Genomic DNA, 17,567 nt, shown 5'->3' on the forward strand with positions numbered 1-17,567 from the left:
GAGGCTTCCTCACCCTCTCGGACAAGTAACATCGCTGCCTTCCTATGCTCTTCCGGAAAATGATCAAGCAACGGAGCTAGCCTGTGCCACATCTCCCTATCGTATCTGGCTACAATTGCCAGAGAGTTTGCGGCCTTTACTGTGGTCGCTCCCACGGATAGCACTTTTTTGCCAAAGACATCCTGGCGTCTCACTTCGTTTTCAGGCGGAGTCGTGCACTTGTGCTGGGCCTTCGCCTTCCTCGCCGCTGCCACCACCGAGTCTGGCGTTGGTTGGGAGGATGGGGGTAGACTGGAGCCTTAAACATTTTTTCGAGGCCTCCTTTCACTGCCGGCTCTGAAAACGGGTGACGCATTGTCTGCAACCCCTCCTTCCACACATGGTCTAGTATTGGTATCGAGAACACAGACCTTCTCTTACCCATGTGGTCGAAAAAAAGTCCTTTTTCTGTTCTTCCTGGGACAAACCCAATTCTTTGCATGCCTTCTCCATCATAGAATGGAATGACGCAATGTCGTCCGGAGGGGACGGGTGAGCTGGGCTTCTAGGGGTTTCCAGCTCCACCTCTGACTCCCAGGTTGGATCCCTGGAGGGGGATGATGAGATATCCGACATGGCTCCCCTGTCAAGACTCACGGATCCCCTCGTCGACAACTTGTCAGCCACTCGTAGCCCTAGGTCTGCTGGGCCAGCTATTCTCTCGTTCTCCGAGGACAGCGACACAGCCTGTTCTTGCAGTAAAGTATCCGGGGGGAATCGGATCAAAAACTTCAGGCCTCCAGTAGAACCCCAGTCGACGAGGCCATCGTCGACGCCGTTGTCGGTGGAGGAGATCCCACTACTTTGGAGACGGTTGAAATCTGAAGGGGAGCCGCGGGGGCGGGCCTCTTATACTGGGACGGCCTACGGAGCATGCGTAGGCAGGTCCTAAAAGGACGTAGATAGGACACAAAAGTGTCGGAAGTGTTCCTATAGGAAAAGGCTATATATGTGTACCGAGGGGTCCCAGTCTGACGACGGGGAATATTCTAAGCAGGTGAATCCATGAAAGATCCAATGCTGGAGAAATTTTGGGACCCCACCTATAACTTTGATCCCCCTCCCCCCCTGATCAAACTTTGCAAATAAATTCAGAGTGGGCCATATACTTTTCGTGAGGATTCAGCTAGGGGGAGCGGAGTTATAAGTCACCAAAAAGGTGCTCTTCCTATGGCTTTAGCAACTTAACCATAACTACATGGCCGTTACCGCAGGCCATGTAATATATCATGCATTACTCTCCGTAAAAGCATTGATGTTTTATCTGCTTAGATTCACATGCTGTGCATATAGTCCAACATCTAGTGGAAATCGCATGCATCTTTCGAAGATCAAAAGGGGACGTCAACATGGGCGTGACTAACACTATCCCCGACATGTAGTGCACCCAAAACCCCTCACGCATCGAGGTCCCTCTGGTTGTTTTCCGCCATGAGGGAGCCTTATAGTCAGCATGAGCGAGTACAGAAGAGAGAAGGTGTAAGAGGTCTATGTTCCTTCAACTCCACAAGGGAAGGAAGGGTGAGTGCATGTGAATCTAAGTAGATACAATCACCAGAAATGCTATTACAGTAATGCATGTCTTCTGATGCTTGTGGATCTGCTTAGAATCACATGCTGTGAATAGACTTGCGAGCATTACCCAGAGATGGTGGTGGGATGCAAGAAGGAACAGTAGCACAGAGATGTCTTAGCACCGCTTGTCCCTCCTGAGACTCGGACCTAGAGTGTCCATCTAGCCAATAGTGTTGTGTAAAGGTGTGTACAGATGTCGAGGTTGCTGTCTTGCAAATAGAATCTAGGGGAACATCCGCAATGAATGCTATGATAGCCCCTGCGCCCGAAGTCGAGTGAGCGCTAGGCATGAAGGGTAATTTCTCTTGGCAAGAGAAAAACACAATGTGATGCAGTTTACAATCCACTTGGAAATTGCTAATTAAGCTGCCACTGATAAGTGGCTTTGCCTTTTCCAGATAGTAAATTACCGCTCTTCACATCTAGTGTGCGAGGGAAAGACGAGACTGCCTTTGGTCTGGATTAGAGCCGCCAGAAACTGTTTGACCTGACGGGGTCTAGACTGGATTTTTTTTGTTGATAGAGAATCCTAAGTTCAAGAGGAGATCTACCGTCTTCTGTGCATTTTTTCTGGCATGTTCCATATGAATGCCCTGTTATGGGCCAGTCGTCGAGGTAAGTATAGACTGGGATGGACTTTCTGCACAGAGCTCTATACAACTTTCTGCCCAATCTGACACTGAAGGCTCTCCTCCCCAAATGCCACATCTTACATTGACACAATCCCAGCGATTAGGCCTGGGACTCAGTTTCCCTTCCTGCTCAGCATACTCCTGTGGTGATCTTCCATGCATGGTTGTGAAAACTGACTCCGGTCAAAGGAGCCACCATCTTGCAGTAACAAAGGCCAGTCCTTGTCTGAACACAGCTCTGCACTAGGGCTCCCTAGATGGACAGTGACGTAGTGTTCAGATAACACTAGCTCTTGACTGGTTTCTCATTCTCACCTACTGGAGCTATGGCAAGTGTGCTTGGACACTGGTGTTGCAAATATAGTCCATTGCAATACGAGTAAAGCTAAGATCGTAGAGGGGTTTGCACTGTTCTTCAGTAATGTATACGGCACATGCGGTTCATTCAGTTACTGGGCTACAACAGCCACCCCCCATATGTGCAGCTAAAGCAAAAGCTGCTGTTCCAATTGAAATGCTACAGTGGTCCCATGCGGACCTTCAGGTATATGCATTAGTAACCGCCACCATGATTCAAAATTGCAGGTGTAAAAGTGTAAATGTTTTTATTTTCCTTCATTCACATAATATTTACGTATCAAAGATCAAATGAGGCATACAGTGTTGAGGTCCCATGATAAAGTTCTAGCAAACGAAATTTTAAAGCAGAACATACAATCTCTACGCTGTACATAGGAGACATTACACCCCCCCCCACCCCCCCCAAAGAAAATGGAACACGAGTCAACATATCCAGTTCCTACCATCAATGGTAAAAAGAAAACATTCTTTTTCGGAGGAATAGGTCAGGATCTAGGACAATAAGCCAAATGCATTCCTTCTGAGCACTACATGCGTAAGGAGTCTTTCACCCATTGCAGGTGTCTACATGGAAGCTTTCCCTTTAAGGCTCAAACATTTCTCTGGAATCACTTGAGAATTCCCTTCATTGTAGAAAAGCAGCCTTTCACGTTTTTTTCACTTCAGCTCCTTCACTTTCTTCTCCAGATTCTCTTTATTTGCTCCAGAAAAGCTGTCAATCTATGGAACACAAAACAGATTACATTCCAACATACAGCGTTGCATAGCATTCTTCGTGTAAATGAGCATCATCATTGCAGCAGTGGTGTACAAACGATTATGTCAATGCTGCGAGATTTGCAATTAATTTGACCAAGGTGCAGAGTGAAAGTGTTATTTGACTTACAAATTGTGCAATACAAGTTTCAGTGAGGCAACTGGCTGCACAAACATGTACCCATGCCATTTGTTAAAAAAGAGGTTGCGCTGTAAGATTATGGGGATGTGATCAAATATTCGATTTAGTTACAGAGAATCATGTAATTAATTGCTCAGCAGCTACGCTAGTTACCAAGATGCAGATTGTCAACTATTAAGAATGCTGGAAAGCTGCACAGTATTCACTGAAAGATGTGCCCAGAAGGTCTTTTACATGCATTGTGGAAAAGAGAAGTACTTGAAACTCCTGAATTAGGCAACTCATTGTTTCAGTCCTCAGCCTACTCATTATTCTTACTTCACAATGAAGAAAATGGTGAACATGCCATGGGTAGACAATATCCATACAATTAATAATTGTCCACCCAATAAATAAAAGTCAGCCCTCTCCCTGACACAACGATCCATATCTTAGCGGACAATAGTCAACCCACCCAATACCATTTGGCTTTTGAATTGATATTTTATTTATAATACACACGTTTCCGAGTCTCCCTCCCCCCCCCCCAACCCCATGGACTCATGTGAACATGCACTCTCGAATGAACAGAAAAGTGCTGACCAGCAGGGTTAGTGTGCCAATTTGGAATAATAACCCAGCATGGACTAGCACGAATAATGGACTGTTCCGGAACGACAGCCTTCATGGGGTGGTGGGCGAAGAACAATGCGGAAGGGGGGGGGGGGGGGGGGGGGTCCTTGGTTCTGGCAGAACGAGTGCCTGAAAGCTGATCAGCAGCTTCGCAAAGTTACGATTTAGCCATGTGACCTGAAAGGCAAGTCGTCTGGATTAGAGCCATCAGTCCAGTTAGTTGTGGGCTGCTACATTTTCCCCCCTTGGCGTGTAAAAAAAAGCTGCCTTCACCTGCAATTAACACAGGTGCAAATGTTTCAGCAATACAGCACCATTGCCCGGATTGGAGGAGACAGACATTGTTTTACCGCAGTGCACATTAAGAGCCAAGCATTTCGCACTAAAGACGAAGATTTGTTTCAGTGGTATGCTAATATGTGCGGGGAATGTTATGGTTCTTTTTTTGGCTGGTCTAAACCCGACCAAATTTGGTTGTGTCAAACAATTTCTTGATACTCTGGAAGAGAGTTTAGTGGCCTTCAAAACAATTTAATGATCAAAGCTAGGCAATGAACAGGACACGCTTGCCCATATAAACCTTACAAATTGGACCTAAAAGAACCACAGGACCATTTAGCAACCTCACTAATAAGACCATCCAGCTCAGGTTTTCATAAAAAGCTATATTCGTGTGGTGCAAAAATGGCTACATGGGCAAGGGTCAATTGAAGCAGATACCTGACCCCCACCAAAGGGTGCGCCTGCAAATAGCATGTGAGAAGAGGTCTGGCACCATTTCATCAGACTTCCTGAGTGAGCCGGGGGTCCTTGTGTAGAGCACATTGAGAGATTGAAAGGCGAGCTTATACGAGAGATCAGGTAACAAGCTAAACTAATTGTTAAACAGTTCTCAAATTGTAACTGCCAAGATAAGACTCCACCTTGCTGGATAGGCTTTACTAAAATGTGTGCATGCTGACTCAAAGCAGTCGCCCCAATGCGACACGCAACAACTGTTCAGGCACCCGGCGAACCCCCTCCAGCACCACCCCCCCACCCCACAAATAATACCTCAAAGGGGGGGTTTCAAGTTCCTCCCCTACACCTGGTTAGGCTGTAGATTCAGATACCAATTTCACCACTCCTGCTCAGTCTGCCAAGACGTACTGTTCAACGAACCCTCAAGGAAGGTCCCAAGGACAGGAGTGGAGTCAACTGGCTGGCATGACACCTGCAGATCTAAGAAATTTGGCCAAACAAGCCTCAACATACGGGAAGAGCCTTTGAATTTTATCAAGGAGCTCCATGTAACGCAGTGTTACAATCCTGTCTGGGCTGAAAGAAAATTGCTCACGGCTACTATGCCACTGGCGTTAGGCTAAGGTTGGGTCAGCATTCCACGCATGGCTGACGACACAGGAATTGGAAACAAACTGAAGCCCACAATAGAATAGCAGCAATTCCAGAGATCTGAAGACAAGTGATAGCCAAGACAGAAACTGCAAATAGAATAAGGCCGAGTCAGTCGCCACCATACACTCGATGACTATTTATGCAATCACCAAATTGAATGAGACCACACAAGAGGCAACCAAAGATAATCTTATTACATGTATGTAGTTAGCGGCAAACCACCATCAGGATAAAACTGGTAATAAGGAAGAAGTTATTAACCTGTAACTGTTAACCTGTAACTGTTGTTCTCCAGCATGGGTCTGGCATGGATTCACATGCTCATGAATATTCCCCTTCCTCCCGCAGGGCACTTTAAAATCTTACATTCAAGCAATGGTCCCATCCCACTTAGAAAAGGGCTCCCATCGTCATCCCGTGTATCCCCGAAGATCTCTTATACGCGTCTGCACACATCAAGGGTCTATGCAGATACAACCACATCACCCTGGCCCTGATCGACCTTCACTGGGGGTCCCACTGCACACAAATCGTCTAGCTGCATCATCTATAAGGCAGTCGCCCAGCTACATAAGGGAACTCAGCATCTCCGGCAGACAGCTCACCACCAGAATGTCAGGGCACATGCAGACTTGTAATTCACTGCTGCAAAAAGGAAAGTTCCAGACAAGCCTTCTCTGCGTCAATCAGCCCCATGCTCCTACAATTCAGAAAATAACCGACCCACCTATTCAAGGAGCCTCTCCTACTCAAGACCATGTCGCACCACTCTTACCCACCACCATGTATAGCTGTACCCCCCACCCCCCTGCATCCTACCACCGCTGTAATCTGTTGACCTCTGAAAAATGCCCGGTTGGTCCATAAGAAAGATTGTCTTGGCATGCCTGACCAAACAGATACCAAGTGGGAAAAGATAACTGAGCACCTGGGAGTCCGTTGTTGGTACCAAATATAGGTCTCTTGCACCTTCAGGGTCAGAGACTGTTGCGCCAGATGATCCAGCCATCCATGTTAAGTCCCCCTATAACCCAGGCAAACATTAAGATGCGATCAGGTCCTTATGCAACAATGGATGGGGATACTTGGCCATACCTGGCCTACTATAACTCTTCACCCTATGAAGAACCTTTACTATGCTCCTAGACAGCAAAGTGTCATTTCCCCTACCCCCGAGAAGTCCATCTTGGAATATTTGTGGTTTGAATAGTAAAATGGATGATTTGCCTTCTGAAAACCTGGCCAGTTCACCCATGACTCTGAAAGGGCCCAAGGGTAGGCCCATCAGAGGATTGTTAATTTAGGATGCTCAATCATTAAAAACAACTTATTTCCTGCCTGCCTTATATTGTAACATATTGGTAAAGTTATCTAGTACTTTGGATAGACTAGAAAGTAAACTAACCCAAGAGGAAAAGCAATACAATAATGGTTGTGAGGAATATTAACCGGCAGATAAATCTTCTACCTATAATACAATTTAATGAGGGGGAATGCTCTCCGCAAGCTATGCTAGGACATAATGCTCAACGAGCACTGTCTCCCAATACTCTATAGCCTGAGAAACCTGCAATAGTAAGGTGGAAGGGCATTGCTCTCCACCCAATTTAACTTTGCACAAAGCTTCCCATATGGACTATATTATGGTAGATGCTGTACGTGGAAAACCGATGAGTGGGGATCCCTTGTTAATTACCTATACAAACAAGTAAGAGTTGGTCCACAGAAACCTAAGAACCAACTTTCAAAAGGATGCAAAAGGTCCGAACTAGATAACGACTTTTCCCCAAACCCATTTAATAAATACTACACAAATTAAAAACTCTTGAAACTACAATTGAGTGCCATGGGAAACCAATATTAATCAATCCTGTTACATAGCCCATCTACAGGCAGTCAATGGGGCAGGCGAGGATAAAAATGAATCTGTGAGTAAGAGGGAGTGCAGGGCTGCAAAACCTAAACTATGGTGAACTAAAGCACAGGGTAAGGCTAAATAAAGGGTTAAAATGTTATGAGAAATCCTATAAAAAGTACAAAGAAAAAAGTCCAACCACTGGTATTTGGCCAATATAATAACTGTTGGGTAGAATATTACTGCACTCTATTAACAAGTCCTCAATGCTGTGCTCATTCCTAAGAGTATAGTGAGGTCACAAGCAACCAACCCCAGAAGAAAGACCTCCCACCCAGTACCCATGAGTTATGCACAGAACGACACCAAATCATGGCATATAAAATGGTTAGAAAAATGCATGATTCTGCTTAAGAGTGGTACACGTGAGAGGAGCTCCTCCTTTAATATGTCAGCATTCTAGGACAAATGACTGCACAAATTGTTGCAAGTCACTAGCCTGCCATAAAGTCACTTGCCCCCTCAAGTCTTTACACAGCACCCTTCTTACTCGCCAAGAGTCAAATATCATTAGCCAATGGTAGAGGAGAGTACGTTTTTGCATCTCGATATGGCATGGTCAAGTATATGTTAAACAAAATAACAAAAAAAAAAATTCATACCTTCTGGGATTCTTTGTAGAAGCAGAATGTCGGCATGCACTTTATTTCGCAGAATGCTGCTACATCCTGGGTAAGCAAAGATGGGGAAAGCAACATTACAATTTGAAATGCACATACGAGTTTTGTGCGAGATGAAAGCAAGCGAAGCATACTACTCCCCAAGTAGCAAACTGATGTTGCCACCCAGGTGGCTATAGAACTCCCAACCACCCCTTATGAATCTTCCCAAAAATCCATATTTTGTAGGCAAATTGAAAATCAGTATCAGTTATATTTGCATAGCTTGTACTCCTACACGCTAGTAAGTGTTTGAAAAATTAAATCATTGATGGTTTCCCAAAGCCTACAATTGTGCATTAATGGTGTCGAGTGGTACCTCCAAAATGGCCGACAGTTGCTAATTGCAAATTATTTTTCACTTAAAATGGGGTGCTTTTGAAGCGAACAAACTACGTACATGCCATAACGCACATACCATTGCAAAGGAAATCAAGCCCCAAGCTGTGATCACAAAAATGGTTTCCCAGGTCATCTGTGCTCACGTGTGCAGAGGCACTCAGTCTCAATTACGGGAAAACAACTTGCACATCTACAAGCAAGTTTTATCAAAACATCAGGAAGATAAAGGACCATGGACAGGAATTACGGTACAGGTCAAAAGAACAATTTTATGAAGCAAGATGGATAGCATCCACAAGGGAGCCGTTAGCTCATCGTGTGCAACCCGACAGCTTGCAAGTATCTGCGCCAACCCCCCCCCCCCCCCTCACCAAAAACACGCTAGTCCAAAACAAGGAGAATTCACAGCTGAAACAATGCTAACTGGCTGCATAGGACGCTTCACTGGCAGCAATAAGGGAGTAAGCAGCTGCACCAGCGTGGTGGCAAGGTGCATCCCAGCACACCTGTGCCTCTGAACAACGGTCATGATCTGCCGTATAATATGGGAACATGACTGGAGCACCTACTGATCTTTTAATTGTCCTGCTTTGAAGGTGGGTACAAAGAAAAGACCTGCATATGACCACGCCGCGCCCCCCCCCATGTCGCTAGTCCTGCCTCACTGGAGCACACTAAAGCACCATCTAGGAGACGAAGCTCACTAAAAGCAGCTTAGTGGACTCCAACCGTGTTCTATACTCCATGCAATACCCACAAGGAACAGCCAGTAGGAATTGGTACGTTTACAGATCACTATTCAGGCCGACAGATAAAACAGTGTTTCAGCTTTCACAGAAGCCAGGACACCGATTTACATTCTGAAAACCACATCTTTCACAAGTATATACATTTAGAGTCTGAACAAATCGGTTGTCCTGTGGAAACACGCCGGCATAGGTGCATCAGTGCAAACAGGCTAAAACAAAACCGGTCTAAACTCAATGACAGCTACAATGTAGAAGCGTTGGACTAGTACACCGACTGCACTGCATTTTTTGCTAGTGTCCGCCCAGAGACTGCGCTTGCAGAGTCCTCCTCTGCATACTTTAGCAGGTTGGGCTCTCACCATCAAGACTGCTGTACTTTACAGCCACCCCCCCCCCACTCCATCAGTGTCTTTCGCTCCAAACCTTACTATTGTCAGGTTGTAAAACACCCAACAGAATATTACTCCCATGTAAGATTCAAGTGCAGACCGAATTTGTGTACTAACATTGCCATGCACACTTATGTAACAACTTGACCAATAGCTTACCTGAGCATCATCTACATCTACTTTAAGGAAGACTGCATCCGGATGGTCCAGGCTGAGTTGCTAAATGTAAATAAAAAATAAAGTTTAGTCAGAATGAAGCCCGTCAAAGCAAACTAGCTCCAGTGGGGCACATGTACATTTGAAAAGGAACAATCTTAGGCTGTTGTGGAAATAGTGAGTATAAAGCTAGAGGGTCAAGCATTCCATGCCATATGTGCAATAACTTCCTGACATGCCAACAAGCAAAGTCCTCAAACTGCATTAAGCATTTCCCGAACAATGGCCCCATATAAGATGGTACACTGTAGCAAGAGTACATTGCTTTGCCAAAAAACGAAAGATGTGATGTTCAATTTACAATAGTAATGTTGAGCAATTCTGTCACAGCTAGATATCTGCTAGCACTGAAGTATTAATCTTGTCGAAACATGCAGCGCCATTTAGTTGGGAGGGGAGGGGGGCGGGTGTAGATCATTCCATCGCCGCTGAATTTTTTGCTGAAAAAAAGTTAATTGAAATTTGGGACCCCTCCCCCCAAAAAACTCCCTCTTATCTATCCCCCCCAAATCAGAGTTTCAGCCAAAAATCTACCTAAAACTGAATGAACACTAGCCATTGTGTTGAATTGTACTGTGCTCTGAAGCCAGCAATTTTGAACCATGTCTTGCTACTTTCTATTTAAGAAATTACAGTGTGCTCCCTACTTTGCCACTGTTATACCATGCTGCATTCTAGGGTGGCAATAAGTAAAAATTCTGCTGTACACTAGTTCTGTTGTATTGAACCTTACTGTGCCACTTAGCTTACCCGTTGGGTTAAACCCTGCTGTGCTCCTTAAATTACCACTACATTGATTCCTGTTTCACCCTGGGGGTCTGTCATGCCTGCAGCGCTCCCTAGCTTGGCACGGTTTAATTCTGCGGTGCACTAGCTGCATTTGAAGTACAGCCGCTGTACCAAGTTACCAGAACCTTAAGAGAATAGCCATTGAAGTTGGAAGAATTTGGATTATAGCAACTGTGTTGGATAACTACTGCTTTGAAGCTAGATGAGTTAGCCACTGCATTTAATTTAGCTGAACCTTTATAAGCACTATATTGAAATTGGCTGAATTTCAAGTTTAGACAAAGTATTGGCATTCGCAGAATTACGAGTATTGCCAATTGTACCGAATTTAGAGCATAGTCAATGCATTAAATTTAACTGAACTTTTAAAGGATAACGATTAAAGTGAATTTTGAGTTCATCCACTGTGTTGAAGTTAGCAGAACCCTAGAGTATAGCCACCATATTGAATGTAGCTGAATCACGAGTATAGCTACAGCATTGAACCTACCTGAAACTAATGCATAACCACTATTGGATTTAGCATAATTTGGGAGTATATCCACTGGAAGCTAGCTGAACTGCTATTGTACTGAATTAAACCTTGGCTATAGCCACTAAACTGAATCTAGCCGAATTTGAAGTATAGCCACGGTACCAGATTTAGTTTGTGTAGAAACCAGGCGCACAAAATCTGACCCTGCCCCCCCCACCCCAAACCATGCCGCATTCTGAAGTTGGATACGGTGTTGCCAATACTTGCCACGCTCCGAAGTTAGACACAGATACTTGCTTTAATCTCACTACACTAAAGTTAGACATCATGCTGAATCTGGACGCCATCTGGGGCCCATCCTGCTATAAGTCATTGCAGTTAGATTGCTTTCCGATATCGTGTTCCTTCCCACAGTACACTTCGTCCACAACAACGCTAAACCAGACCTGGTTTGATATGATTGCACAATCCGGAGGCAAGCTGGTTACATCTTGCAGCCCTTAGTATTGGGCCACCACAGGAAGCTTTTCGCCACTGAAGCAAATAAGACTCCACAAGGAAGAGCAAAACCACTAGGAGAATAAAACCAAGCCAAGTCAGAGTAAACACAAGGGGATCAAAAGCCATAACAAAGAAAACCAGAGGGGAAATACAGCCACAGTGAGGCTCTTGCCACTGCAAACACCACTGCTGAAGTGACACACTGCATGCCCTCCCACAGCATAATCCTGACACAAGGTTGGCCACACCTTGCAGACACCACCCGTCCCTAGTACTGGGTCACCACAGAGGCCCACACAAGAGCCCACAGGGGAAGTGCAAAATCAGACGAATAAGAATACAAGTTACTATAGGCTTTTTCCACTGCAAACCCCATAGGGCAAATCGCCAACATCAGAGGCCACCAAGCCTCTGAAACAGATACCATCACGTCATACAAGATCACAAACCCAACCATTGCACGTCGGGGACAGTACTTTAACGGAAACCAAGAAAGAATCAAATCGAACTAGAGACCAGGAAATAACCAACCCAGGAGGGCATCCGCCCTGAGGTAAACCACATTTCAAAAATCAGTCTCTGAAAAGGCGGACACCTCTACACACCACAGCAGACGCTTCCACCACTAATTCCAAGTAAAATGTCACCCAGCCCTGGAATATATACCAGAAAACCCAACCTCAGAACAATACCAAGAGATCAAACATGCCGCGTTATAAGAAGCATGTGAACGGGAAGGAAACTTCCCCATGTGGAACGAAAACACCTACCAGAATTCACACCACCAATAAAAATGTACGGACTAAGGGTATGGACAAAAAGTCTTGCGGTACCTCTCCACCTACAACTAAATAACCAAAGACTGGAATATGCCCACAAGCAACACTCCACCACGAACCGGAAACAAGAAGCCCCAATCGAGCTCCTCAACGAGGAGGCAGCTCAACCAGAGTATCAGTGAACAGCATCATCCAAGAGAACCTTAGGAAAGGACAACCCAACAACCACTACCCGGACTGAGACACACAAATACATTGAATAGGCTGCAATGTAGTTTTAGTAAGACCTATGGCAAAACAGAACAGAAATGTATGGCCTAAAGCAAGGTCAGCACCAACGCACTCATCAGAAACATGGCTAACAGACAATCACAAAACAATCGCCCACAAATGCATGCCAACAGAGAAAGAAAACCAGAGGTGGAATCGCAATGTATCACAAAGACCATATCTGCACCACACAACTACCATCAACTGGCTAAGAAGACTGCAAAGCCCTCCTAATCAAGCTGAACAACCAAGCCAATTGATCTACACAGACCACCATCCTACAACCTGAATATGGCAATTAAGCTAATCGACTCCATTGCAAATATTTCCACTTATAACCATCCTGGGGATTGCAACATCTGGTCCAAAAGAAAAACAAAACCCACAAACGCCCTCAGTGCCCTCCTGGAAATTCTTCAAGCAAATCGTGAACGGACCCACCCATGCCGCAGGACAAACCTTGACACAACTTCCCCATCAAGACGGACTCAACCACCACCCCACTGGTACCGATCATATGGAGTTATCACCATTTGAACCCTTTCACAGTCTCCCAACCCACATGCTGCACATTACTAACAAAAGAAACGGGAAGAGCATTGATCTGGAATCCCCAACAGAACGGAATCAACTAAACATTGCCCAGCTAAACAGACTCCTGGCCCAGAGGGAGAATTCGTTTTTTTTATTTTAAAACAGATGGTTCACAGAAGAACTGAGGCAACTCAAACTGGAAAAAGTGTACAAATCAGCATTAAACTGTTATATCTAATCTGTTACAAACCCAAAAAATCCTGCAGCAAAGGAGTCCCAATCACGGACAACATCACCAACCACCTAACAATTCAGACCACCATTTATCTTTCACCACACCTCGCTAGATTCCCTGTTGGACCCTGCCACCCCCACTGCCCAGTGACCCATGCCCTCTGGAAATATACAACTACTCGATCACGGCAGCTTACTTACGGCTACTGCTGAAGCAATCCCCAACACAGGAATAGTACCTAGAACCAAAAAAAGGGCCCACCAACTAGACCCATCGAATCTACCATAACCCAGCAAAACTATGGATAACCACGTAGAAACGTGTATTAGACACTTGCAAGTCGGCTTCAGACCCATGACGTAACTAAACAGACAGCTCCCAATTGTCCCTCATACTACTGGACATATCAGCCACCTTCAACATAATCAGACAGCACTAAGCCTGGAGAAATGCAGAGTAAAAGACTGCTCTACAATGGCTTAAATCTTTCCTCATTAACCAACCCTATCGCTATTTACTTCCAACACCAAAGAATCTCCTGCGGCGTACTACAAGGTTCTAGCCTCCCCATGCCCCCCTTAATGAAACTCGGACAGCGCCTACAACTAAGCAGATGAAACCAAACTCCTCTTCAAGACCACCTCAACCAAGACTCAAATACACCTGGATGACAACCAATAACCTAAACTAAAATAATCTCCCCCTTCACCACCCCCACCGTGAGAACAGACAAGTGTGGCCACCAAGCACATGAAACCAACCGGAAGCATCCACCAAAAACCAGGCCATATCATGGACACTAGAACCTCAACATAACAGAAAATAAATGCTTCTGCCTCCTGAGATCATTTCATCCTACACCAACTTTACTTCCCACACAGATCCATTGCAAGAATTGACTATGCAAACATCCAAAACAGGGCCTTTAAACTCCCAATGCATCCAAAATACTACAGCAAAGATACGGCTGATGCAAGTACTGCAGCAAGGACATGCCCGAGACTAAAGAGAAGAGACCACATAACACCTGCCCAGAAAAGCCTACACTGGCTCCTAGTAAACTCTTTATTCCCTCCCTCCCCCAAAGGTCAAGCAATGACCTCCAAATTGAAACAAACAGGGGGGGGGGGGGGAATAACGACAGACCACCTTACCTTCAGAAAACTGCAAACCTGGCTTTTCAACAGAACGGTATTATCACAAGACTGGCATATCCCACAAACCGAAGACAATATGGATCCAGGAAACAACTGTACCAACCACTAACATGCATGGCTCCTCTCCAGCATACCCCACATACACAAATTAACAGCTCAGCCCTATGTGACACAGCCATAAAAAACCCAGATACTGATGTTGCCCCTCCAGACACAATGACCCCAGTGCACACAACCCAAACACCCAGAAAGCAGACCGTTTCTCCAGGTTTCATCAATCCTCACCAACCTACCAAACCCACTTTTGAGCCAGACGAGTGCCTAGAAACTATACCAATAGTAACAGGGCACATTATAAGTCAAGCACATTGTACATGAGACTAGGTGCCAACAAGCAATACAGAGGTTAAGGGAGGGCAGTTGGTTAACCAACAAGTACATCTAATTGAAATTTAGCACACCAGGGCCATGTTCGTGAGCACACAACCCCAGCAAGTCCACAAACTGATTTATTCAAAGTAAAAATAATTCCAAGAAGGCCCAAGCTAGAGCCCTGAGTCTACTTCCATAGCACTGGTCAAGGAAGCAGCACCCGATACAGAGCAGTCAAGTGGGGTTGGGGATGATTTTTCACATCTTGTACCATTTTCAGTCTCTTCGCACCTGTGTTCAATACAAGAAGCCATCTGTGTTTAAGCTTAGGCATTTTGGAGCAAAGGGCTGGGTAAACACCCAAGTTGCATAGATAGTTTAAGACTAAATTTGACCATTAAGGTCTTGTGGAGTCATGCAAAATAATTAAATCACCATGGCTGCTTTTAGATTATGTTTCAGGCATAATACCTAGCAGACAGCAATTTATCAGTAGGTTTTAAAAAATGGGATTGAAATGTATCCCATTATAGCTTAGGTAGGAAACCACCTTCTAGAACATTATGCCACTAATGGCAAGAAAACATTTTGCTTGCTACCCCTGGTCTGTTTTGTAGCATATACTGAAGACTGGCACCAAACTAGTTCCAGATTATTTCAGGGTTCAGCACTAAAGGGAGGTCACTGACCCACCTGTTCCCCAAAAATAGACTATAATCTTCACATGTCCAGTATTGCATGAGTGCAGCTGTGTTCCTAGACCACTGGCCTAGGCACGCATTGCGAGCCACCACTGCACCCTACACCCAGTATAGTGCCTGGGCTACCTCATCCTGTCCCCATCAGTCTCTGTGCTCCCTCATCCCACTCCTAGCCTAGTCCCTGAGCTCGCTTTGCCATGCTGCAACCAATGCCTCTGGGCGCTCTCCACCCTTCTCCCACCACTATGCCATGGCTCCCAGCCCATCCTACCACCACACAGTCACTGGCCATTATGGACGAACCACACCAGCCCAGGGCTCCCTGACTGACCAGCTTTTTCTTGCATATTATTATTTTTTATTTAGTCAGGGGATCCGTGCCATCTACTGGAAGTAGGCCATGACCACTCCCCCCACAGGGGAGAAAGGACAATCCCCAGTTTAAATACCACAGTCTGTACTTCCACGTGGCAAGGGTCGGGGCATTCTGTTGATCCATCTGAGGCACGTGAAGATACTATGCAACAGCACCTTACCTGATGGGGGTGAGACAAGCAAGTTCCTTCAGAACTGCCCTTACCGCCTGGGAAGCTGTGCTTGCGTAGCCAAGCTTATGCATTACAAATAGTCAAACAATAAGTTTGCTACTAAAGCAAATGTAGCTCCAGCACTATGCACGTAGTGCGCTCTAGGGGCGAGTGTTATCTTACTATTGGGGTTTCAGAGCTAGTTATATATTCTGTACATAGTTAAGTCAAGATGGAACATTCCCTCGTAAGGTTCTTTGTGGAATGGTTTGTGGTAGATTTACATTCTGTCAGTTGATAGACTCTGGTGAGTCTTGCGTCTTGCCACAGCCTGTAATGTATGTTCCTGAATAAAAGCTACTTCCTTCAGTGTCAGGATTCATTAGCACAGATCATCCTTACAACACTGGCGACGAGCGGTCTGTCCAGGCTGTGGTGGAGAAAGGCAGACAAGGATTTGGCATGAAGGCAGTGACTAAACACAGGGAAAGGCAGTGGTCGTGTAAGAGAAAAATAATTGACACAGAAGCAGTAACCAGAATAAAGGGAGTCTATTTCGACACCCCCATAATATTGAGCGAACGATTCAGATAGCTAAAGAAAGTGGCACACTACATTAAAGAGCTTGATACCAGAGTCATGGAATTACTTGCGTGTAAAACGGGGATTTGAGTGCCATTCTGCCCGCAAATCCGTTTGGCTAACAGGGATTTGCAGGCAGAATTTTAATTTATGTGTCATTCATACATAGACAGTTTCTCAAAAGTACACTGGAACACAAAATTGTACATGTATCATTCAATTTAGTACATTAAGAAAATCTGTATATGTATAAGTTTCAACTAAAATTAAACAATTGCTTTTTCTCTTTACATTTCGAGTTGTATTCCGTTGACAAGGGAATTTGTGAAATTCAACTCAATCATTTCAGCAGCTCTATTGCTAAGGAGCTCCCTTTACCCGCTGAAAGTCTTTGCCAAAAATGTCTTGGTTTTTTTAACCAATCGTTGTCATGAACAAATGGGCTAATAGCGCTGGACAGGTTATCGGGGGGGATCTCAAACTGAACGGGACCTTCACCACAAGGTCACATTCGCCTTTGTGATCAAATTGCCATATAATTATAGTCTTTTGTTTTTACTAAACGGAAGGCAGAATGGCACCCAAACCCCAGTTTTACATGCAAATAATTCCATGAATCAGGTTATCAACCAAGAAAGGAACAAAGATTACCGTGAGAAGGATACTTCCAAAGCCAATGCAGTTATTAGATGCAGCACCAGAGTGAAGATAAGGGACAAGTGACTCACAAATTCAAAAGCAGGTTTGAGTGTCTTGTAGGACAAGAACAAAAGAGGATTCTGATGCAGGAGCACAGCACCTGGCGATTCAAGAGACTGCACTGAGACAACATCGGGAAACTGAGTACGAGGAGAGATGGGGGCC

The 17,567-nt window shown here is 45.0% G+C and overlaps 1 protein-coding gene across 1 annotated transcript in view; it reads right to left on the bottom strand.

Annotated features, from left to right (window-relative positions):
* Positions 1-2,834: 2,834 nt before the first annotated feature.
* The window catches only part of LOC138516037 (thioredoxin-like), a 38,685-nt gene continuing 23,952 nt past the window's right edge, over positions 2,835-17,567 (bottom strand). Inside the window, exons 3-5 of the mRNA XM_069630844.1 lie at positions 9,725-9,784; positions 8,029-8,094; positions 2,835-3,326 (exon numbers count right to left, since the gene is read on the bottom strand). Of these exons, the coding sequence (XP_069486945.1) occupies positions 3,264-3,326; positions 8,029-8,094; positions 9,725-9,784 (189 nt within the window). The 3' untranslated portion in view covers positions 2,835-3,263. The remainder of the gene's footprint in view (positions 3,327-8,028; positions 8,095-9,724; positions 9,785-17,567) is intronic.

This window comes from Ambystoma mexicanum, chromosome 6q (genome assembly GCF_040938575.1).
Source record: "Ambystoma mexicanum isolate Mex_15411 chromosome 6q, UKY_AmexF1_1, whole genome shotgun sequence".
Taxonomy (NCBI): domain Eukaryota; kingdom Metazoa; phylum Chordata; class Amphibia; order Caudata; family Ambystomatidae; genus Ambystoma; species Ambystoma mexicanum.